We start from the raw sequence: 25,832 nt of genomic DNA on the forward strand, positions 1-25,832 counted from the left end.
TTTGATGTTTTAGAGTTTTTATTATACATCTGTGGTGAAAACAATTTTTTAATTTGATATCAGTCAATGTGAGGAAGGTTTGGTTCCCACCCACATAATATAATGTTGTAATTTACATCAACATATATTCACTGAAGAGGGGTTGGAATAAATTAGACCAACCCGAAATGCGTATGATATAATTCTAAATAAAATCAATTTGCCAATGATATTGCTGTGAGATTGGTCTACCAATAGTTATTGGATTACAGAGACTAAATTCGTAGTAATAACAAAACATAGTTTCTCTGTTTTGCCAATAGAAACAAAAAAGTCGATTTAGCTCACCTAAAAATCGAAATAACTGATAACAACAGAAAAAGTAAACGCGATTAAGTTTTTAAGAATAAGTTTCGATGATAATCTGCGCTGGAACAGACATCTAGATGATGTTGCTCTATCCTTGGCAAAGTATACTGGGATAAACAAGAAAATTCAAAGCTTTTTAAGTACACTACATTTGAAACGGTTGTATCATATATGTATAGAATCCAAAATATAATATGATATTATAGTCTGGGGAATCGCAGCTTTATACGCCGACAATAAGCTTCAGATGGCACAAAATCGTTACATGCGTTCAATTCATAATCTAAATTTTATGGAATCAGTGTCTGAATTTTACCGTACCGACAATATTGATAGGATAAGTGAAATTTACATGAAACGAGTTCTGTTGGAGAGTTATAAATACATAAAAAGCAACAAAGAAAACAGTTTTCTCGGAAATAGCATAGGAAAATGTCGAGAATCAACACGAGATACTCGCAAGATCTATAGTTATAATCTTCCAATCGTTAAACTAAAGGTGGTGAAGTTTGCACCGAGTTATTCGATTTGTAATAACCGCAATTTATATTAAATTTCTACTCATAAAAAATGATTCCTCCCCTCTACTTGCAGCTACTGCATTTTCAGTTCTCTCCAGAACAGGGAATATTTCTAGGCTAATCTTATTTATTTATATCCTACTTAGAGTAATTATTTTATAGTCATTAAATTCGAGTTTAAACTAGCAATCTCTTCACACTCAGGTTTATAATGAAGAATATTGGTTTCTGAGAATAACACTTCAAGCTACACTCTGAGCTGATATGCATTTGCAAATATTACCAATCTGAAAATGCGGGGAAGTCACTTTATTCAAGTGATGCAATTTTATAAAATACCTATAAAATTTTTTATATTATGTTCAAGTATGTTTTTTCTTGGAAAAATATTAAACGTTTTAATCCTACACTGAATTGATTGATTTAAGAAGAAAAATTTAATTAAGTAAATAAACTTCTGCTAATATAACTGAGTTACAGAGTAGTAAACACACTACACCTTTATTCATTTCAGATGTATGTCATAATTATGTAACATAAAATAATAATTACCTCAATTTTGAGTATAGTTTGCCCAACACAATTTGTAACGGAACGTACAGAAATATGACCGAAAGTCCAACAAAAATGGCCCATCTGCAGTATTGCCATAGCATCACTACAGCAGTAATCAGTAGAAAAGGATTTGTGAATAAATATGGAATAGTAAAGATATTCTGTGAATAAAATATAAATATTTAATACATATAAGGTGAAAGGTGACAAAGTATATAATTTATATGTTTAGTCGAAAAATTAGAATAGTGCCGTGAAAATCACAAGAATAGTTTATTTTAGTTGCGCAAATATATTTTTGTAATGAGACGATATTAATTAACACAATAAAAATAATATTTAGAAGAATAATCATATAAACTTACGCTAGAAAATTTGTTGACATCATTTGCTAGAAGATTTACCATTTGTCCTATATTCGATTTTGCCAGAGATGAAGAACTTAGATTAATTGCCTGCATAAAGATATTTCAAATTAAAACAAATACAAAATATAAATCCAATTATTGTTATTTATCAAAAAATTAATATAAATTTTAATTTTTTTTTAATACGATAACTTCATTTTCCTGCGAATAACGCGCGTCAACGTATTCCCCAGAAAATATTTAGAACAAAAATGAAACGTTTCCATAACCCATGTGGTACTATGTGTACAGGAACAGACGTTGTTTTACTGGAAAGAGGGCTTATGATTATAATTGGCATATACTTCCATCTTTATCGAAGTTAGTTTAAACTGAGATAACCGACTAGTTGTATTGACCAAAACACCTATAAATTACACTTATTATTAATTAAATTATCTCTTTTCTAATGAAACAAAATATTTTCCATTAATATTACAATAAATATTAAAACTGAGACTGTTGCATTGATCCCAATAAAGTATAAATTTTATTACCAATACAAAAAAAATATATATATATATATATATATATATATATATTTTCAATATAGAAAGTTCAGAAAAGCACATAATAACTGAACATCTTAAAATAAATGTACAGTAATTTATTTTTCCTAAAACCTGAATAATTTACATTAAATATGCGGACGTTTTAACTTTCTACACGAAAATTTATAAAAAGTATGCTTGAGTGAAACGTAGTAAGACCATTAATGTGGGACATGCTATAATGATGCATCGTTATTTTTATGTATTTATATATATATGTGTTTCAACATTATATTTTATTATATAAAATCACGGATCGTCAATAATATATATTTTCAATTTTTATACTTTTCAACTACTGTTTCATTCAGTGTAATCATCCATAACATTTCTTTTTTTAAAACACACTCAACCTTTTTAATGCATCTTAATAATTACCGGAATACACACCGAAATAGTTATCTGCGTTAATTAATATTTATTTCTAATTTTACTTTATCTAAAAATATACAATATACTTTAAATACTGCATAACACAAGAAGTAACATTGTGACCTCAAAACGTACAAAATCCATCAGATATTACAAACCTTTAAACTAATGCAAGTCTCCTTTCATTAAAACAGTATATATGATATATAATGCGAAAAGAAAATAAATAAAGCAATAAAACTGAAAAATTAACTATTTTTATTTAAAAGACTAAAATAAGTTTAAAATGAAAATGCCCGCATAAAATGACACAGGTTAAACGAAGATACAGGAATAAAAACTATTATACGTTTCTAATAATATATTTGATACTTGCCTTATTGTATATGATAGTGCATAAAGCTACCTTTAACTTCATGCCTAATACTTCTGTTATAAAATAGTTACTATTAAATGTAAACAAATAAATCGCTGTTAGGCCACAAAATCCTGCGGCTAATAAATAAACTTCTGGTTCATTCCATTTCGATTTGTTGTCAAAATAATGTATTATTAATCCTAAAATGTATGCCTTGCTTGTAACTACGACAGTTTCCTGGAAATACATAATTGAAATATTATAAATCACCTTTAAAGGCAAAACGAATTTCAATCAGTAGGCACAGTACCTGAATAAGTGCAAGTAAAATTACTATTAAGTATTTCCACCCAATGAATCGTAGTATCGCTTTTACTGTGCTTGGATTTCTCTTCAGTAATTCCTTATTCCATTCTCTAAAGAACATAGAAAATTGCTACAAGTTAAGAAGATATTACATTTAAACTTTATAATATTTTGAAGCAATCACAATTTACCAATCCTTGAGAAACTACGAGTGATGTATAAAGTCTTAACTATATTATACCCTTCTAACAAAATGGATTCTATAATACACTAAAAAAATTTAAATATATTAAACCTTCTTCTGGTTTTAAGAAATCGATATCTCAGTCACACAGCATACACCCATTGTAAAAGCATATGTGCTTCTGCTTCCATAAAAATGTTAGTTATGTCACGCATACTATTTTCCTGTTTACTCAGATTTTTTCTTTGGTACGGTAATTGTTGTTACTGACCTGTTAGGGTTTCTCATTCCCGGTCTACTGCTTGTCCCAAAATTCCGAGATGAAAGTGAACTGTTTCCCGGGATAGAATTAATTATTTTTAAGATATACAAAATATCTTGAAAAATAATTATATGATTTGATTTCATGTTTTAATGTAATTTAATAAACGTTCTGCAACATTCAAAATCATATTAATAATGCTGTGTAAGATATATATTAAAAATTACCTTTGAATTACGTAGAAATTAATAACTTTTTTCTATTTGTGTAAAAGTTTACGGGAAACTGCATACAACAACAACAAGAAAGAAAGAAGGAAAATGAACTTAGATCAAACTTCTAACTTAAAAGGTAATTTTCGTTTTTTAAATAAAATATAATACAAATTATTATTGTAAATTTTTATAACATTTTAAAAAGCAAAGATGGTCAATACTCCGATCACTCAATTTAATTCTTATTTTTGTAATTAAAAGTCCCGCTACCGAAAATGCCCTTTCTGATTCAATTGATGTGTGGAATCATGTTTAATGCATTTAACAGAATAGAAATGTTATGTGTTTTTTCACCCATAGCTTGGAAGATTCCTAGTTCGTTTCCGAGATTGTAGTACTTCCTTTGCTCACTAGTATTCTTGATCTGTCTGCCTCGGTTTCTCTAATAGTGGCATCGAGCTTATAGCCCGATAATTCGGCAATTCGTTTGGCATTATTAATAATTGGGTTTATGAAGAAAAACTTCATACTTGCAAATTTCATTCTCGTTTGTATCTTTGCCCAATTTGTACAACCTGGCATAATGCAGTTATCGAAGCTACTGGGCACGGTTAAAAATTAAGACAGATAAGGCACAGTCAAGTAAAGAGTTTTCAGAGTTCTGTCACAAATAGGCTACATATTGATTATTGACCATTTGTAACATGCCACAACGAGCAAAAATTAAAAAGCTAATAAATAGGTTTAAAATTAATAAATACAAATGTATTCTGACAGATTGTGAGTTAATTATACTTTCTAGTTGCAAAATTTCCTCATCCTTAACACAAAAATTTAAAAAAGTGAACTTTTAAGAAATTTGCTGGATTACCCGCGATGAGAAGAATTTCCGGGTAAAAAGACAACCGGAATCCCGTTTGAGAAATCCTATGCGCTATATTGTTTTCTCCCATTTTCATAAACGATTCAGCACCAAACGGCAACAAGTCATCACCTGCTCGACCTTATACCTTCTCGTCAGAATTTAGGCCTATATATTATTAATTATCGAGCATTCTTAATAATCTGGCATCCTGGTGTGCAAACAACGGTTATACGTGCAACACCATATATTTGGCACTTGGTGTCGCATGTATAAAATTTTGTCGCTGCTATTTTTAAAGAGAAAGCGCTTTCCAATTAGAGCTGGTTAAAGATCTTTTGCGTAAGGCAAATTATGTAAAATGTAAATAAGAAAAATTTGAATAGAACTGATTAAATTAAATAAATGTAGAAACGGTTTTTCTTTCATATCACGGAAATTTTATATCGTTAAGAAGTTGACAAAATGCAGAGATTCAAGATGTAGTTGAAGTTTTCGATGCGATACGGCAAATTAACTATTATAAAACAATAATAATACATTGTTTATTGACATTGCCAGCACGAAAACGTTAATTCTAGCACAACGACTTATTTCATTTGCACCAGGCAAAAATTCAACCGAGAAGCCCTATTAATGTGTTCTTATCCTCATGTCTAACAAGTACGATGGTACAACTTTAATACTTTTGTCACATTACTTTTTCTTCATTTTCGTAACTACAGAACTCCTAAATATTCAATTCTGAAATATTTTCATTATATTAAAAGAAAGTAGAGATGCCACGGTAGCTGTAAGTATCGCTAGCCTAGCCATAGTCATCTTTCTTTCATCGCAAAGTAAGACTCTATAAGAGCCGAACATTAACAGAATTTTCCAACACAATTTGAATAGAAGATACAATACACCATAGGAAAATCGTCGATTATCACAGATGAAATGAAAAGAACAACTTCCATTAAGGTTTTACCATGTAAGAATGTGAACATCCTGACAGTGACCAAGAGAAAAATATCTTATGTCCATTTGAAAAACTCAGATGTAATCTCTGTGTCAACATCTTATTTTCAAGTTAGTTTTATCCGTAACATACCCTGTAGTAAGAGCTTAGGGATTAATGTAAGTGGACAGTTTATATTATACATGGTGAATTGAAAATGCGATGAGCAGCAGCTGAAATTAATATTTTTGTAAGCATTTCAAATCATGCATATTGTAAATTCATTATATTCATTCTAAGGGTGTCATTACTTTAATTCCAAGTTATTCCTGAAATGTCTCTATCTGTTGTACAGCTTAAAGTAGGGTCAACATAATCCTATCCTCTCAACTCAAACTTTCTTTTGACCATCACATTTGTAACCACTTGTACAAAACGTCGTAAACCTGCAATACTTTTGCATTTATCAACATAAAAACTCTTCGTGATTTTCCGAATATAATGTTGATATGTGGACTCTTTTTGCTTCGTCAATTTTAAAACTGACTGAACATGATACTGGATGATAACTGCCGGATGAAATCGACTACAAGATACACCAAACACTACTCAACAATGCCTGTTGTTTCAAATTTCCATCATTTCCATATCGTAGAAATCTGAGAAAGTTCTTATTAGTAAAGAAGCTGATTTGCAGGAAAACCTTACGAATGACTGCCTGTGCACCTCTTTTTACCAAACGAAAACGAGTTTAAATTGTATGAATCAATTTACTGAGATTTAATAAATGTTTACCAATGAAATTTTCAGTGGACGAACATTTTATGAATAATATTACCAAAACAGGCATGGGTAAATGTATTGCTAAGTATTAAATAAAAATTTTATTTGTTGCATAATTGGAAGTGTAAATTTTTCATTACGCTATCATAGGTGCAGTACATGTATTGCATTTCTATTAATTGTATATAGTATACACATTTTTGAATTAATTTAATTGAGTGCAATGCATTAGTAACAGCGTCACTGCAATTCCTCACATTTTACACAACCAGTTACTTGTGTGATGCCTGTGAGATGATTGCAATTTTTTAATTAATAAATCGGTGCTCAATAAAAAAAAACGTATGTAACGCACTCTCTGCGAGTCAGAGACTTCGGGAGTATTGATTTTCAAACACCTCAGATTTTTAAAATATCCGAAAAGAGTTTTAGTAAAGTTTTCAAAATCAAAAGCTTGTGTCGCCCCTAACACGTCATGCAATCAAACATAGGTTAAAAGTAAAAATTATGAACAAATCGCCAGAACAGTTGGCTTTACTCCAAAAAATAAAAAATATAACATCCACAATTTCTGAAGTATTTCAAAATTTCGATTTACTATTGATATAATTTTGCAGACAGCTAAATAGATCAGTGAATAAGATGGGAAAAGTATCACTCAACTTTCAGAAAACCCTAGGAATTTTTCATAATGCCATCTGAATATATCAAGTTTAGCCTCATAGCACTAGTTGCACCATTTTTGGTCCATCCAATCCTATAAAGAACGTGCAAAAATGCCCTCTTATTATTAACACAGTAAAATCGTTTTTAAATATTAGAATTCAAGACCGATTAAAAAGACGTAATACTGTTATAAATGTTTTTCGCATAAGAAGCTCAATTATTATAATTAGTTTAAGTGAAACAAGCAGTTTTAATTTTCTCTTGTCATAGAAGTCATCTAGAGCAGTGTTCCGCAAACTTTTTGTGTTCAAGGTACACCTATCAAATCAAGAAATTTTAGAGGTACACCAAAGGGAAAACCAATGTTTATTTAATATTTATTTATTATAAAAATCAGTACAATGTTTAATGAGAAATGTGAGCCTGCTTAACTGAGCACTGGCGATCAAAATTTGGAACAATCATTGATAAGGCTGCTCTCATCTCTTGGTCGATCGTCCTCAGGCGTTCTCTTTTTCTTGATTTAATCGTAGAAGTTGAAAACCCCAATTCGCATAAGTAGGTCGTGGCAAATGGTAAGAGAATTGCAATAGCACGCTTTGAAAGCAGTGGATACTCATTTTTTATATGCAGCCAAAAATGTGCTAGCTCTGTTTCGGAAAATTTTAGTTTTAATGTCCGATCAGTTTTTAGCTCCATGAATTCTTCCTGCTCGTTTATCGGTAGGTGTCCAATGCAAATGTTATCCGAAAATGGATTTCCTACCCAGTCCATAAGTTGCGGGTCACACTTAGGAAAATAAGAGTTCATTTTTTCTCCTAATAGCTCCAAGTGTTTCACTATCAAAGCCTGCACTTTTTTTCTGAATCGGCAGCCATGACATTTGGGAACATTTCATTACTACCATCGGTAGCGTGGCTGATCCATAACACCAACTTAGCGCGAAAGCTTTCAATCTTGTCCGATAACGTTAAAATATTAGAATTCCTGCCTTGTAGTTTTTTGTTGAGCTCATTTAAATTGGGGAATATATCCGCCAGATATGCAAGTTTTGCTACCCATTCTTCCCTTTTAAACAGAAAAGTAAAATCTGAACCCTAGGCCTCTAAAAACGTTCGAGTTTCATTTTTTAGCTCGTAAATTCGAGAAAGCACTTTTCCGCGAGAAAGGCATCGTTCTTCTGTATGAAACAGAAGTGACATGATCTGCTCCCATTTCCTGACTCACTGCATTCATCAGACGAGAGTTCAGCGGTCGCGACTTGATGTAATTGACAATTTTGACGACTTCTTGTAGGACAGACAACAATTCATCAGGCAGAGACTTCGCCATCAGTGCTTCCCTGTAATGTAAAAAGTAATGTACATTTTTAATATTAGGGTTTGTTTTCAGAAGCCCTGGTTACAAATTCCCTAATTTTTCCCGTCATAGCTGCTGTTCCGTCCGTGCAAATGCTTATGCAGTTGTGCCATTCCAAATTATACTCTCTGAAGTACTGGTCTGTTACTTTGAATATTTCTTCTGCAGTGGTATAACCAGGTAGTGGCAGACAAAATAAAAAGTCCTCTTTTATTTCATATTCCTCAGTGTACCTCACATTTGATACGAGATGCGCGTGACCACTGATATCAGTAGCCTCGTCGACTTGTAGCGCAAAAACTCCACTAAGCCTTAATTTTTCAATTAACGTTGATTGAATGTCGCTAGAAATATCATTAATTCGACGTGAGATCGTATCTGCTGACGCAGGTATTTTTTCGATTTCCTTAGCGGCTTCTTGGCTAATCATAATCTTGACAACTTCTTTGCAGACAGGTAAAATTAAAGTTTCAGCGAGAGAATGAGGCTTCTTGGATTTAACAAGCATATTAGCGATCACGTAGCTTGCTTTCTGCGCTTTGTCTGATGTTTTGAAAGACGAACTCATAAGAGTTACCTGTTTCTTAGACTGGTCTTTCAAACGTTGAAAAAAGGCTTTGTCTTTTTGAGCCACTGATGGGTGTTTAGTAGTTAAATGTCGTAAAAGTTTACTGGGCACCATCGAATTATTACCCAAAGTTTCTGCATTTTGGGATTGGGCATGATTCGTCTCCGCAATATATAAAGCCATAACGTACATTACATAGCTCTCATCATATTTTTGATTAACAAGGTTAGGTTTTTTCTTCGTTGACTCTGCTTCTTGGGAATCATTAGTTTCACTTGACGAACTTGCGGTAGGTTTAAGGAATTTATATACACATACATATATACACCATTATATACACATACATGTATTAGGGTCTATTTATTTGTAATAAAAAAAGTCAAGTACGTCCGCGAAGACACATTCACAAACTAGCGGCTAGTTACTGGCGAAATGCGATTTGTTTCAGTTTACCAAAGCGCGTGACAACGATGACTAAGCGGGGCGCAGCGTTACAATATCACATTGACACGCGCATGCGTGCGGCGCTCGGGTGGGCTGTCCCGCTACTCGTGCAACGAAGCGCTTCGCTCGCATAACTCTCAGCTATGTGTAGGTGCATTATCTTCACAAAACTTGACATTTTTTTCGCGGCACACCAACTATTGACCACGGTACACCAGTGTGCCGCGGCACACACTTTGCGGAACACTGATCTAGAGCATCTATGAGACTTGAGATAGAGCCTGTCCCTACGGCCATGTTATTTTAAGTAACGTAAAAAAAGCAGAATGTTTATTAATACAAAACGCAGATTACATATTTCTAAATTCTCGGTATTTTGACAGTCATGTTGACGAAAAACATAAAGGTTAGCAAGTGCTCAGAATTTTATAAATGTTTATAATTCATTTCTTTTTGATAAAACAGTGTAATATAGTATTTAAAAATTAGACTGTCATTATTTTTTGGAAAAAAGAAATAAAAGCAGTTATGTCCAGTTTACAGTAAAATGTTATTGTATCTTGTGAATTAATTCTGAATGTAGTATGAGAAAAAGTGTCTTCAAATGAATTAAATAGAATAAAAAGTGGTTGTCTGCTGTCTGTTTAACAAACTGTATGAGCTTAATCCGCATTCACATTAACGTGTGAGACATTAATTAAAACATTTGCATATTGCCTACAGAAATAATCCTGGAGAATTATTTGTTATAATTTAAATTGAGCCTGTTACAACACTTTCAGCGTAAAACTTCTAAAAATATTTTGTATATAAATAATTTAAAACTCAATATAATAAACAATGTTTTACAATTAAAATTCTACTCTAAAAGGAGAACTACTGGACAAAATGTTATATACTTGGTAATAGATTACGAGACATCATGGGATTTTATTCCACCTAAAGAAAATAGTTCAAAATCTCACCACCAGCAGGAAATCGGTTTAAAATGTTTTTAATCGTTTCTAAAACGTGTTACAAAGAAGGTTCAATGTGGCGTCACCATTTTCTCAAAGTAATTTAAATCGCATTACAGTGTTCTCGACAGTAGCTCTTAGCATATCAGGAAGAATGCTACGGACATGTTAGTGTATCGCGTTTTTCAATTCTGCCAAATTGTTCATTTTCATTTTCAACCGATATCTTTATATCTTATTTAGTTTAACAATATTGCATACAGCGCCATTTCCCGCTGATGGTAAGTTTGTGAACTTTTTTGGGGGAAATAAAATCCCACGACTTTTTGTAAATTATTACCATGTCTGATAATATTTTGTCCAGTAGTTTTCCTTTTATGGCCATTTCAAAACAGAACTTCAATTATAAAGACCCTGTATTTATATAATGTAACAAAACTGTTAAACGGGCAATCTTAATTGCTTAATATTTCAGCCAACTCATTTCATAATCATTACCTAGGTCACAGGTCCATTCTCAATACCTACGTTATCTGTAATCACAGTCTCATTACACGTGACGAGAATACTTGTGATTTAACAAAACAATATCCTCATTATCGCATTTTTTTAGTTTAAAAAATATTTAATTTAATCTGAATGAACAGAAGAAATTGGTAAACTTACTTCTGAAGCATATTTCCAAGGTACTCTGAAGTATGATATTTGGAAGTTCCGTATAAATCGTCTTTTTTTAAAAGTCGCTTTCTTCCTTTAATTATTATTGGAAAGAGCCAACTGAAAAAATAAACAGATTATTTGTTATTGTTTTGTATAATTATATTGACAAGTACTCGAAATTTAATAAAAGATTTGTAATTTATTCTCATCTGAGAAAATGGTGTAATAAAGTATTTAAAAACTAATCTATCATTATTTTTTAATTATTAGAATTAAAACTATGATTTCATGAAAGATGGTAAATAAAATTTTTGAATACATTTTAATCATTATGTGTCATATAAATAAACAACAACTAACCCGTTATATATAAAGACCAACAACTGCCGAATTATCGGGCTAGCAAATGGCTATAGTAATATTAATAATTTAAGTTAATTTGGTACTAGAGTTAGGCGTTAGGCGCCATCTCTTGCTAAATTTAATAATTAGAATTTTAATTAAATAATTTAAATAAATTTAGGCTTAACTGGAAGAAAAGAATCGGCCCGAAGCGGGATTCGAACCCGCAACTTCTGCTATCCGTGCAGACCACGTTACATTCTTTTCTTCCAGTTAAGCCTAAATTTATTTAAATTATTTAATTAAAATTCTAATTATTAAATTTAGCAAGAGATGGCGCCTAACGCCTAACTCTAGTACCAAATTAACTTAAATTATTAATATTACTATAGCCATTTGCTAGCCCGATAATTCGGCAGTTGTTGGTCTTCATTATGTGTCAGTTGACAAAAACAAAAAATGAAAAATTATTTTATATATTACATCATCTTTCTAACTACTACAATTACAATTGTACTTAAAACATTTTTGAAGTAATATGAAGTAAATATATAACGTAAACAAAGCAGTACCAAAATTATCAGCTGTTAGAAATATTCAGTTACAGTAATGTTTATTTTTTAAGTGAAAATTTTATTTTCAAATCTCCACTTATCCATTTTCATAAATTGTCACTTAACGATGACATCCAGATTTATTTTACTCTTATATCCGGTTACGGATATAAGAGTAAAATAAATCTCATAGTAAATAGAAATAAACGTTTTTTTAGGAAGAAATTGTCTAAAACTTGTGCTGCAGTGAAGTATCATAATCATGACATAACAAAAATTATATATGTGAGTTCTGTAATTTGTCTTAGAAACTGAATGAAGAAAGGCAAAATGAATAATTCACAAGAAAAAATTAAAGAAGGATCACAGAAGTTTGTCCTAATATATACAAATTTGTGTGTAACAAAAACTTTACTGAATAAGATTTAAGCCATACTAATTATTATCGAATTTGCAGATGAACTTGGCATTGCTCAGGAAAAAAGTAACAACAGAGTAAACTAAGTTACTTAGTTTCTTTAATTTTTTAACCCTTTTGCCATACTATATAATATAGTATTTGATTTATATTTACAACGGTCGTCTTACGTAGAAGTTTTTCACATCGACTGCCCAATCAATCAAATTTTAAAAATTATGTAAATTGTGTACAGTAGAAAAATAAATTTAAAAATGTGTTAGATTGGTCATTCGGTGTGATTAACCCTTACGTATTATAACCTTTATAGTTATATAGCCGATCTCACCCGTTTTCACCGGGTGCAAGAAATATGTCCCCCATTTCCAAGGCTAATTGTATAATTTTTAGATGGATCGTAAATATGTTCGAATTGCAGCAAAAACGTAAAATCCTCATCTGAAATAGTACAATAGAAGCAAAATTCTTCACGGTGCTGCTTAATCCTTTCTCTCTTCTCCGCGAGAGTATTTCCAAAAATCCCTTCTTTGTGTACATTTTCATGGCGTCCCCTAACTGGGTACCAAATTTCAAATTTCGATTCTTAACCGTTTGGGCGTTGCGCTTATTATAATCAACCCATCTCGATCATGTTATAAGATAATATTAACAGAAATAATGATTGTTCAATATTTGTTTGTAATGATATAAATTAATGTGTAAATAAAGATTTTTAATTTTGATCGTTGAATAAAATATTTTATATATGCTAATCAGAAACATTACCAGTACTATAAATCCTATAAATAAACAAGGCCTAGGTACACAATATATACAAAAAAATTTGTAAAATATTTAGTAAAAGAAGAATTAAGAATTATCATTAATTTAGAATTTCACATTAATCTCTCTTTTTTTAAAGAATTAATGTAGAAATAAATTCTTCTTGATTTTATTATACATATTATCAAATTAAATGTCCAAAGTTTGAATGCTTATAACAATATAGCACTTATAATAATTTTATCTTAATGGTGCAGTTGATGTGTGAAATATGAAATTAAAATATGTTTCTATAACCAAGAGGCTTGCTGCAAGCTGTTTCTGCAAAAATCCTGCTAGCGCCGCAAAACGCTCAAGATTTGAGACTCAACGGTTGTGCATTTACAAACCTTGATTTATACCTGACAGAAAAGAAAAAAAGAACTAATAATACCATCAATTTACGGATACCTGTAGGATAATATACATGGTGAAACATGCTATTCGAACAAGTTGAAACAGTATAATTTAAATTGCTAGGAACAATGAAACAAAACAAATAAGACATTTTCAAAGATTCCAAAGCTTATGGAAAACATGAAAATAATACATCAAATTCCAATTCACAGGTGATCACGTCTATGTGTTCTACGTGCCTATATCGCATGCAAAAATTATGCTAAATTTGCGCATAATTTAAAGTCCAAACACACTCATAAATGTACCAATACTGTTTTATTTAATGGTAAATGTAGCTACAATAAATGCATAAGTTATATATTTACACGCCAGAAAAACAATTCAAAACAGAACATAGAAGGAAAGGCTTTCCTAACATTATATGTCTTCTTGTTTTTGCAAATGTGAAGGAAAAAAAACAATACAACAACCAAACACTGTACAAAAGCAAGACCTAAAACAGCCAGCGATGTGTAGATTCGTTTTAAAGTACAAAGTAATCAATAGAGTGATATTTTTAAATCTATTTCAAGAAACATAAAGCAGGATAACGAACCCCAAAAAAGACATCGAATTCCATTACATTTGTAATAATCGTGTTCACTCAGTATGTAAATATGAACAATTTACGTACAGGTTGTTTAAATAAAAATTATGCATATGAGAGTGAGTAAAAAGGAACAGTTTTTACTTGCTGCTGATTTATTTGCTTTCATCTGTGACATCTACCGTATCATATTGAACATTCCTCATTCCATGTTTAGCAGAAAATCAAATATTAAATATATGGAATTTATGATATCATGAAAATTAGAAACACTTAAAATTACATGCCAAGAACCAGTTTTTCTAAACTAAATTTATTAATTTGTCGATTAATAAATACATAGGACATATCACACCAGTCCACTGAAAATCTGACAAACATTGGAAACAAACGTACTGGCGTGATAAGTCTTTTTAAGAGAGTTCTTAACCAGAGGACTGGACTTGGAAGGGTTAAATATGCTTTAACGTTTTTATATTATTGTGAGAACAAGATGTGTGAGAGTGTGCTTACTTGTCTAGGATGGCTACTTTTGTTTAAAGAGATTAACGATCTTGAGACCTGTGTCTACGTCAGTCCTCACACTACTTAGAATGATTATTTTATATCGCGTTCTAACTCTAAATTTCTATCGTAACTAATTAATAGATACGCGTAGCTGATGTAATCATCTTGTGATAACGTTGAGTGGCAGGTTCGAGTAAACAGCTCGATTGGCAGAGGGTCGTGCCAATAGGGAAATGGGAACAAATCAAGACAAATCTACTAATAAACAATCGATTTATTCAAATACTTATGTTCGGCCGTGGATTTTAAAGGAGATTTTAAGTGATGTTAATCGAAATTAAAATTAATGTTAATTGTTTGTTCAAAATATAAACATCCGTCTATAGAAAAACTATCGAATAATTTTGGATCGGAGGTCACCCTGATTGTCAGCAATCAGATGGGAAAATTGACACATAGTATCAGAAACTGCGTTGCGTCGTCAACATGGACGATCACGTGACGCCTTTTCCACGACAATCGAATAAAATCTCTGCCCCGGAAGCTCAGGGCGATCGTCGCCGGAAGTTTCTTGGTACATGTGTCTCCTGTCCGGTCCTGGCCGAAACAAAACGGTAGAAGAGAGGACTGTTCCAGCTTCCATGTTCCCGCACGATCGTCGCATGCAGTTATCTGGCAGCAAATAGAGGTATAATTTAGGCCGAAAGCTTTGTAAACTATTTCTCCCACTCTAGAAGTTAGCACATGGCATAGCGATTAGGTTGAATGCTGTTCCCTATAAGTTTATACGTTAACCGCATTTACTCATTTAATTCTTAATGTATACTCTTCTATATTAGATTAAGTATGTAATAAACTCCTTGTTTGTTTGTCTAACCTGTCTCCTGTCTACCAATGACGCCTGTCGTCTTTCTCCCCCCTCGCCACTCGACAACAACCCAATCCGACAACTCTGAGGTCGGGTTTTAACAACCTGTGCCGAGTAAGTGGTTAATAGAGCATCCCCTATAGCCCCCGGCTTATCTTACACTTAGATTATATATAAATGCGTATAAATATTATTATAGACTAAAAAGACTTACGTATAGCGACTCTAGATATATTGGCTAAATACTTCGGATTAACTAAATGAAAAAATTGGCTATGCTACTTCTCTAACTAAAAGACCACTTTCTTTGCAGAGAGAGCATACACAATTTGCATATTTACTAAGGAGAACCTTTCTTCTTATCTCTTCTTACGATGGAAATGACTATGTGGCTAGTAATTTAACGTATAACTAAAGGTCTGGGCCGATACTGTGACTAAGAGCCATGATGGAATGAACCTTTCACCTTTTATGGAAAATATGAAAACCAATCAGGTCTATTCATGATGCGGTCATTTTATGAACAAACTTTCAAAACTAGCAGGTACTGTACTGTGACCACAGGGTCAGTACCTCTTTGGCACTCTGTCAGGATGACACCACTGTGTCTTTGCGGACAGACACAGAAACCGTTACATTCTCGCGCGAGCGGTCGCGTATGGAGTATTTTAGGTTCGGAATGGAGACAGGAAATTTCCGGAAGAAGTGCACCCCACACGATTATTTATTTAACAAATATTCGTTTATTTATTTAGGCTATTTACCGGGTTAAAGCTGTTTATAGGATTACTTATCACTAAACTATCGAACAGCTCGAGAGAGAGAGAGAGTTTACATGAGGTTCGCGTGGCGATAAATATCTGGAGTCCGATTAGGTTCTCGTTGAAGGATTCCTGTGAAGGACGAGTTCAGGAAGTAGTAAGAGTTTGGGTGCTTGAGGTGCTAACCCAGGCAGAGTTTAGGTGCGAATCCAGGTAAAGTTCAGCGGTCAACTCAGGATTTGGGTTTTCTTCAGGCGTTAATCCAGATTGGGTTAAGGATGGCAATGGTGGGATGAACACACACACCAAAAGGTTCACGAATGGTGACAGAGAAAACGTTAATTCACGTCTTCTGTTTATAAGAGGGTCTTTCTTGGGTTTTTCCTATTACTTCACTCAGCATTTAGCACCTTAAGTGCAATCAGCAATCAGGTCAAAGTGACACATTTGATGTGTCACTCTCCACAAGGAACTAAGTCCGTGGAAAACACTTTTTTTACTAAAATGATCTGATAATTTCTCGAAAAAACAAATGTTATAATACGTTATAATTTTAAATTTTGAAGGTTCCTTTTCATAACAAAATTTCGGTCCTCACAGTACTTTGATTTCTTCTGAATCACAGGAAATAAAAGAGAAATGTAGAAAATAGATAAAATTCTGTCTTTCTTTCCCTTTTATAAAATAAGTTATAAAATTTTACAATTTTAAAAAATCTTTTGAATTGTTCTCAAACCCCAGGATCTCACATTAAAATTGTACTTTATTGTTAATTATTGAGTTAATAAAGAAGCACATATAAGTGATATCACTATATCACGTGTTTATATTTTAATAAATGTATTTTTGTATAACAGTATTTTTGTATGTTTATTTCATGGAATTATATATCAATACATTATTACAAAAAGGAATCCACGATCTTCACCTGACTGAAAAAAGAATAGATGGAACAAAAAAACCTAAGAACCTGTTATGATAGACCCATTTTACATTAAAGCTTTATTAATGATTATTGATAAAGGATAACATGTTTTATAGCCGTAAATTGTTTATTTAGTAAATGATATTATGCATTCTTGCAGGAAGCAAATGAAGTAATTAATATTTGTATTACATCTGGGTGTGTTGTCTTCTCAGCTCTTCTAAACTTGGACTCTTTAACCATCTTCGTACAAATTATTTGTATATATGTTACAGTAAAACCCGGTTTTAGTTAGAACGCGTTTTAACTAGTTGAAACTAGTTTATAGTAGATGTCTTTGTTAAAACCCGTTTTGTCTAGTTAATTTACTGCTGTATATGTTTTGATTTTAGATAAAACTAGTTTTAACTTTAACATTAGCTAAAACTAATTTTAGCTACATAAATATGTTTGGGGAAATAAATAGTTATGTGATTCGGGGGAAGATGCCTAACATTTTGCTTATGAAGGAAATTATAACGATAATTTGGGTTTTAGAGGCCTGTAACGAAAATATCATATTCTTGAGCATGTTTTTCAAATAAAACATTGGAATATATGAAAAATAATTGTATATTGTGTTTACAATGACGACTTTTTTACTGTCTGGCATTTTAGGCATCTGACCCTAAGTATCCGGGTGAGATGCCAAATGCCATTTGGGTAAGATAACAAATATAATTGCATGAAATTGATTTTCGAATATCTTAACCAAATTTAATTTATTGCATATGTAGTACAAAGTACTTCATAGTAAGTATAACAGCACAGTATAAGTATTGTTAAGTTTCCGCCCGTTCTAACGTGCTCTATAGCTAGCTGAAAGCTCTTTTCAGTCCAAAAACCCTTTTTGAGAAGTCCTTATATAATTTCTATGCATATCCTGCAATAAAACGAGAAAACAAAAATTTATTAAAAATAGGCATATTGGAATTCAATTAACAAAGAATAGACATGTTACTCCAAGAAAAATGTGGCATCTTTCCCATTTGTCGGGGTAAGATGCCAGTGTCACGTGTTCTAGCGTGTCCGATTGGGATCGGCGGTAGCTCAGAATGGAAACTTTAAAACCTTAACTACATCGCACATTAATTGTTTTTCGTAATTTGTAATAAATTCTATTTTAACTTTTAGTTTTAAAATGATTCTAAAAACATTTGACAACAAAAACTTCGTTCTTGTATTGCTTTTATTTTTCTCAGATGTAGAAAATGAGGTAACGGTAGCCAACTACAGCTTTCCACACTCAATATTGGCCGAACGATTCATCATACGAACACATGACAATATCTGACGTCACCGTTTGAAAATATCAAAAAGTAGGCATCTTCCCCCACTTACCATCTTACCCCGAATCACTCTATATGTTGCAGTCAAAACCAGTTTTTAGTTATAACGCGTTTTAACTAGTTGAAACTAGTTTATACTAAATGTCTTTGTTATAACTAGAATTTGCTGCTAGTCAAAAATGAATTTGAGTTAAAACTAGTTTTAACTAGACAAAACGAGTTTTAACAAAGACATCCAGTATAAACTAGTTTCAACTAGTTAAAACGCGTTCTAACTAAAAACGGGTTTTGACTGTAACCTATATATTACTGAGGAGGAATCATCGGAAACTTTGGATCCGAAATGTATTTAAATAAAACATCTGGAAATTAAACTTGTTTCTGAGTAATTCTTGAACTCCAATAAACAATTGGACTAGAACAGGGGTCGGGAGTTTGTCAAGTGAGAAGAGCGAAATTGCCATGGAAACAAAATACCAAAAGTACCAGAGAGCTGCTTCGAGGCTTAACTGCTTGACCGATCGCCGACCAACTGTGCCCTAGCCCCCTAGTGCGCGTTACAGGCATTCCTTGACAATAATAAATTCCTATTACAAATATACTGAATTATTTATATTGTTATCGGCTATTGGCCAAATGAATAATAACAATTTATACTGTTAATATAAATAATAATTTATATTGTTAATTTAAATGTGCGAAATTCGACACACGACAGGTGCGCCTCTAGTGGCCGTTTTCAGCATAACGTTACACGGACGGATGGACACGCGTTCAATAGGTTATATGTAAATGTCTGAATTTTGAACCTACAGAAAATTTTCCATGACGTCATAGTTGTCGTCTTGTTGTCACTTACTAACGACTAACTGTCAACTTTCTACGTGAGAATGTATCTCTGTTTAGTTCTCAGACGCAATTCCCATCACCTTCGCCCTAAACTGCATCGAAAAGAACAACAATACTACGAAAATTCGGGGAGTTGTCGCTCGGATAGCCGTGTGTGCAGACGTACTTTTAAGAGCGCTACCTCCGGCAAGATTCTAGGTCCGAATGAGGAGGTTTGGACCTTGACAGCGCGTTACAGCATATTAATAGGAACAAAAAAAGTCAATAAACTATGGGTGTACGGGCGACCCTTCGCGAGATATAGCCCTCGAAAGATGCGCCTACGTCAGTTCCGGCCTCGCTATCGCGATCGGGAGTCGCGTCGCTTGCCGTTAAAATTGCTTTTAGAAGACGTTTCCCCCCTTTTTTTACTTCGTTCAAGAACTACCGTGAATCGATCACTAGTTTAGCACATGGCGGCGTGTGGTGGCGCCCGTACGAGAGGTCAGTCGGGCCGCCATGTTCGCTGCCATAAGTAACATTGATTTTTCGTCTCCGGTCCAAAAATAGGGTACCGTTGAACTCGTCTCGGTCCCGAGTTCAAATATATAATCAAAGTCCTGAAATTCTATAAGGAGTAATTTATATTACACCCAATAGGGCTTGCTGCCTGTTAAACGCGCGATAGGCTTAGCGGAGAAAGCGGCGTCAGTTCCGATGTCGATAGTCATTTTGGGGGTCATATCTCGCGAAGAGTCGCCCGTACACCCATGGTTTATTACAATTTTTTTGTTCTTATCAGTATGCTCTATAGCTCTGTTAAAGTCCCAACCTCCTCATTCAGACCTAGAATTGTACCATCATCGGCGGTATAAGACTAAGACTTTGTCAAGACGAAAGCGTCGACCTCCGTTATTGCCAGGATCTCCGAACATCTTTCACAAGGTATTTATCACCACGCGAACTCGTTTGTAAGCTCTCTCTCTTTAAATCGCGTCACTAGACCCTTGATAATGTACATGAATCCTGTTCCAATTAAATATACGTTATGTTTTGTTAAAATGGCCTCTGTTATCTCTTGTCCTCCATCCCGAATCCAATCGCCCGAAAAACGCGACCGATCGTAGAATCGCCGCGGCTTCCGTGTCAGCCGAGACACGGTGGTGTCAGATCTGACGTGACACCAAAGAGGTGCCGACCCCCCGGTCACATATATATACAGATAGGCTTTAAATGCTATCACTCGCATGCGATTCATATTGATCAACGCGAATGGTCATGTGCGGACAGGCTAAAGAATGGTAGAGAGTATGCCGTACGAGTTGAAGTTTATTCGGCTGCTCTATCTCATAAACTCATAAGTTATAAGCTGCTTGAGATGAGGTGAGATTGGAGTTTATGTCCGAAGAGCCGCAAACGTCTATGCAAAGAGCCACATGCGGCTTGCGAGCCGCACTTTTCGACCCCTGACTAGAAGGATGTAACAATTCGTTTAATAGTCCATAAACTCCTTTTAGGTGGCTAGATAAATAACTGATTAAGCCGAATAACATTTTTAAGTTTATCAGAGTAAAAAGTGTATAAACTTCTGACGGCACAAATGCTTGCAAATTGATTAAATCCAATAGCTATTTAAATTGAATATAAAGTAATATTGTAAAAACTAATTAAAAACCTGCTTTTAAATGCGTAATGTAAATAAAATTAAAGAATGTCAAAATGTTTTCACCAGTAGAATTTTAATAATATTACGTTTAATAAATTTTATCTCGCGTGTCCTGACAAACAGTGGTGCTATTGTCAAATATATAACACTACTATTACATGCAAAAGTTTCTTTTTATCGAAAAGTGTCGAAGTAAGGACACACATTAACATTATAATAATATAATTATCTTTTCATTTAAAACTAAACATCGAGTGCTATAACGTTGCGAAAGACCTAAACGCAGAATCCGAATATTCTTATTTTACAACCGCCATTATTAATTTTTTACGCGTACTCCTAAATCACCAAACGCCTACTTCAAGGGATAGGCATAACTCACGTTGGGAAGTGCATACCTACAGCATAGGTTATAGCTTAGATTTTCTTATAGAAAATTGGTGTTTGTCAACATAGCAATGTAACCTTGCTGAGCCGTAATAGAGTATCCTAACATTGAATCTTTATTGAGACTTCGAAATTTTTGTTATACATAATTGTTGTTATGTATAATTATTAATATACGATTTTACAAATAACAGACGTTTACTTGACATGTATAATATGAAATAAATAATTAAATTGACATTTTAATTATATTATACACAATATATTGGAATAAATGTATACTAATTATATCGAAGAAAACAGTGTCACACGCAAAAAAAATTATAAAAGTAAATCATTCTAATTCGTGTTATGTATATATAAATTACTTATAAACACATAACTTTCACAATATCGTGCACGGTGGAAGGCTCGCATTTTGCCAATTGGAAATGATAGACAATTAAATGCAAAAATATAACTTAAAACTATTGTCACAAAAAATTCAGTAATTATGGAAGTCATAAAATTTTAATTAATAATTATAAACATTAAATAATATTACGTACCAATAAAACAAACGTGACAAAACGCCAGCTGAATCGTATGTGTTACTTTTTTCTTTCTCCATTTTATATTAAGAATATTTCTCATCAGAAATGTTGTATATACTGCATCTACAGTGTTATTTATCAAATACACATATCGCCCAGTATATTAAAGTGTAAAGGTTTAGCCAGTTGTTTGTGTTAATATCTCGTTGACACTTCAAGGTTTTATGAACAGTTTAATGATGATATCAAGAGAAAGATTCGTCATTGATATAATTTAAATTTTAAATACGTTTTAGTACACTTAAAAGAATTACTAATGTATTCAACGGACAGAATTTTCTCATGTTTCATAAATATTTTACAATTAATAATTTGATGTAGTAAGTAAACTAGCAACCACTTACTTCGATTGGAAATTAATTTTGGTTAAATTTTCTTTATTTCTATAGATCATCGATGCAATTAAATTATTCTGACTAAATTTCATAAACGTTTAAGTACAGTACATTGAATATATTTATTATGAATATTTCTTTGGCATAATTTATTTAAAACCAATTTATCACTATTAACTTTCACATGTTTGCTGTCATTCTTTATAATGTATTTGTGAAGTCTGCTTAAGTTAAGTGATAGAAACACATAATTTAAACATCACTTATTATAAATTGATTTCTATTATTCGAGTTTTTCAAATAGGTCGAAGTGTAGCTGTAAATATGTTGTTAACATAAAAATCATAGTGTTTGCTGGTGCACAGGAGGTGTGCTTGTTGGTGGTTGCCGTTGTTGTATTTTTTTATACATTATGTTTGTTGAATTGCAGCGTCAAACTTTATTGCATGCTATTTATATTTCTCAATTATTCACAAACAAATTTTTAAAAATATAGTTGTTTAATTTTAGTAATTTATTTCACAAAAATTTTTAGGCATAATATCTAAAATATATAATATTTCTAAGACAATATTATTCTAATAATAAAATAAAATTTAAACGTTTTACTTCGAATATTTTTATGCTTAAATATTGTATTATAATATTTTATGTTATTTCCACCTCAGAATATTTTCAAACTAGTTAATATTTACCCACGAAAAACATTGGAAGTACAAACCATGCATGAAGTGACTATGAATTATAAACTTTGTTTCAGTAACGTCAGTATATTTATCTCATCCTTGATATAATGTTTTCAGTACTTAAAATGAATATAAAAAGACCGTGTTACTTTTTACGTTTTTAATAACATATTTCTATTTTTGTTTAGTAAATTCCTTTCTACGGTAAATTACTCAAAAATTCTAAATTATAAAATTCGAGCATAAACTAAATAACTTAATGTTTGCAATATTCATATGAAATATTTATAAGCGTTATTAAATAATAAACAGTTTTCTTGTATATTGCCTTCGCTGTATAAATTGAAAGTTTTGAAGTATTAAAATCATACTGCACATGAAAGAAAAATATTTTCTGATATTTGATTACATTTGTTAAACTTTTTTTCATTTTTACAGTAACATTAACTTTTTAAATATATATTTTTATATATTATTTTTATTTTAACGTGCAGTCGCTTTTTTGTTAGCTATATTACTTTTGCGAGATCCGCGGATTAAGAACTTAATTGTTATAAAATATTATAACAAAATATTTTATTTTCGATAAAATATTATTCACACAATAGGATGTACTTTAGTCGCTTCTGAAAGAGGGAGGAAATGAACTTCCTTTCTAGACCAAATTAACTCACTTTCACATGATGATGTGTTAGTTTACTTGCTCTGCACATCGTACAAATCCGTACAGCAGCCGTCCCTATAAATGGGGCGTTTTCCCACCATTCGTGGTATCATCGGGCAGATCTCCGTAAAATGATTGCCATATATAATTAATCAAATTTAGTATAATGTGCGCACAAAAGAATGGTTCCTTCCGTTCCACCTTCTCCAGAATAGTTACCCACATGTCGAAACTTAAGAAAAGATCAAACCTCAAGTTACGGTAGTATAATATTTGGAACGATTGTAAGCTCTCTCTCTCTCTCTCGTATAGCATTCATGTTCGATATACAGAATATAGTAAGATTTAGATCTTTTATATGATAATCTTGCCACTTTATGATACTTGTGGAGTATCGTATATATATTTTATCGTTGTAGTATAATAAATAATCTATATATATAAAAACGAATGTATGTCTGTCTGTGTGTGTGTTTGTCCTTCATGCATTACCACACCATTTATCCGATTGCCATGAAACTTTGGGAAGTTGTTTAATACATTCCCGCGAAGGTTTGTGGCATATGTGAAGTTCACCATTTCCCCCCTTTCAAAAATATATTTATATATGGATTAAGGCTTTTATGTCCAACAGATGGCGCTAACTTCCGACGACCTAAGTTTGCTTTTCTGTGAGGCATTATGCTTTTCTGTGAGAATGGACCTAAGCAGATCATTTTCTACCTATCTATATAAATAAAATACAACGTTTGTTTGTTCCTACCGATTCCTTTGAAATTTTGACACAACGTTGCATTCGAATATGCACGTGTTTTTATATAATATACATGAGGAAATTCCCCCTACGGGGGGAGATGGACGGGATTAAGGCTTACCGTGAATAACTCGGCTTCTATTTATACTATTTTACATGCGGTTTTTTGCGTTTTTAATTGCGTTTTAATAGGTTATGTCAACAAAATATACACTAAAAAGGGATTTTTTAAAATTTCCCCATGGGGGAAGTGTTACACATTTATAATAGATACATTTTGAGCCACAACAACGCGTGGCCGGGTCAGCTAGTGTTTATATATATTATGTTTGGGTTTCACTCATTTTTTGTTTTTAAGACATTTATTGGTAAATAGCCCTTCTAAAAATCATCTTTAATATACCCGAGTTAATCCACGGAAAAATAGTTTAGCTGGAGTCGAGAGACCGTGGTTATACGATCGTCTAGTCTCCGCATTTTTACACTCATAGAAAACAACCTTCGACGCAGTGAGCAGATCTAACGAATCGACAGGGTAAACGCATTGTTATCCTTTCGGTAATAACCCCCTGTGTTCTCACACTTTAAAAAATTGTTTTATCGATTTATTTTATATAAATTAATTTAAGGAACATGAATTTAAAGGATTTCAGATTTAACCGACAAATTTCTGGTCTTTATTTTGTGATGTATGAGCTGAGTGATGGCGCTCATGGATGGGTAGGCAAGAGAAATATCTACACCAGTCATTTCCAACTTTTATGGCCATGTCACACCCAAGCATCTCTGTAATCTTTATGCCCCATGTGGCATGTTATTTTTACTATTCAAAAAGTGAATTCCTATTTACTCGGACAAAGCTTTAAAAGTTATTAACATGGTTTGGACAAGCTTCCAGAGAACATGACATTTATGTATGAAAAAAAAATGAAAGAACGAAAGGAAAGTTGAAGTACTTAGAAAGAAATCACTAATAATAGTAATATTATGTAATATGTAAAACAACAAATAATAATTAACCTCAAAATTATTTATAATATAAGTACTATACATACATTTACGTATCGAGTTTCTTAAAAGAAATAATAACTGTCTGCACACACTTGAAACTTTTTTTACTTTATTCTAAGGTTTTTTGAATTATCGATGTAA

The 25,832-nt window shown here is 32.4% G+C and overlaps 1 protein-coding gene across 1 annotated transcript in view; it reads right to left on the minus strand.

The window, feature by feature from the left end:
- LOC136977327 (ATP-binding cassette sub-family C member 4-like) overlaps positions 1 to 25,832 on the minus strand; it is a 231,954-nt gene that overhangs the window by 43,265 nt on the left and 162,857 nt on the right. Inside the window, exons 2-6 of the mRNA XM_067272795.1 lie at positions 11,324 to 11,434; positions 3,423 to 3,528; positions 3,104 to 3,349; positions 1,790 to 1,879; positions 1,422 to 1,585 (exon numbers count right to left, since the gene is read on the minus strand). Coding sequence (XP_067128896.1) covers positions 1,422 to 1,585; positions 1,790 to 1,879; positions 3,104 to 3,349; positions 3,423 to 3,528; positions 11,324 to 11,334 — 617 coding nt within the window. The 5' untranslated portion in view covers positions 11,335 to 11,434. The remainder of the gene's footprint in view (positions 1 to 1,421; positions 1,586 to 1,789; positions 1,880 to 3,103; positions 3,350 to 3,422; positions 3,529 to 11,323; positions 11,435 to 25,832) is intronic.

This window comes from Centruroides vittatus, unplaced genomic scaffold (assembly GCF_030686945.1).
Source record: "Centruroides vittatus isolate TY-2023 unplaced genomic scaffold, ASM3068694v2 contig_453, whole genome shotgun sequence".
In the NCBI taxonomy this organism is placed as follows: Eukaryota; Metazoa; Arthropoda; class Arachnida; order Scorpiones; family Buthidae; genus Centruroides; species Centruroides vittatus.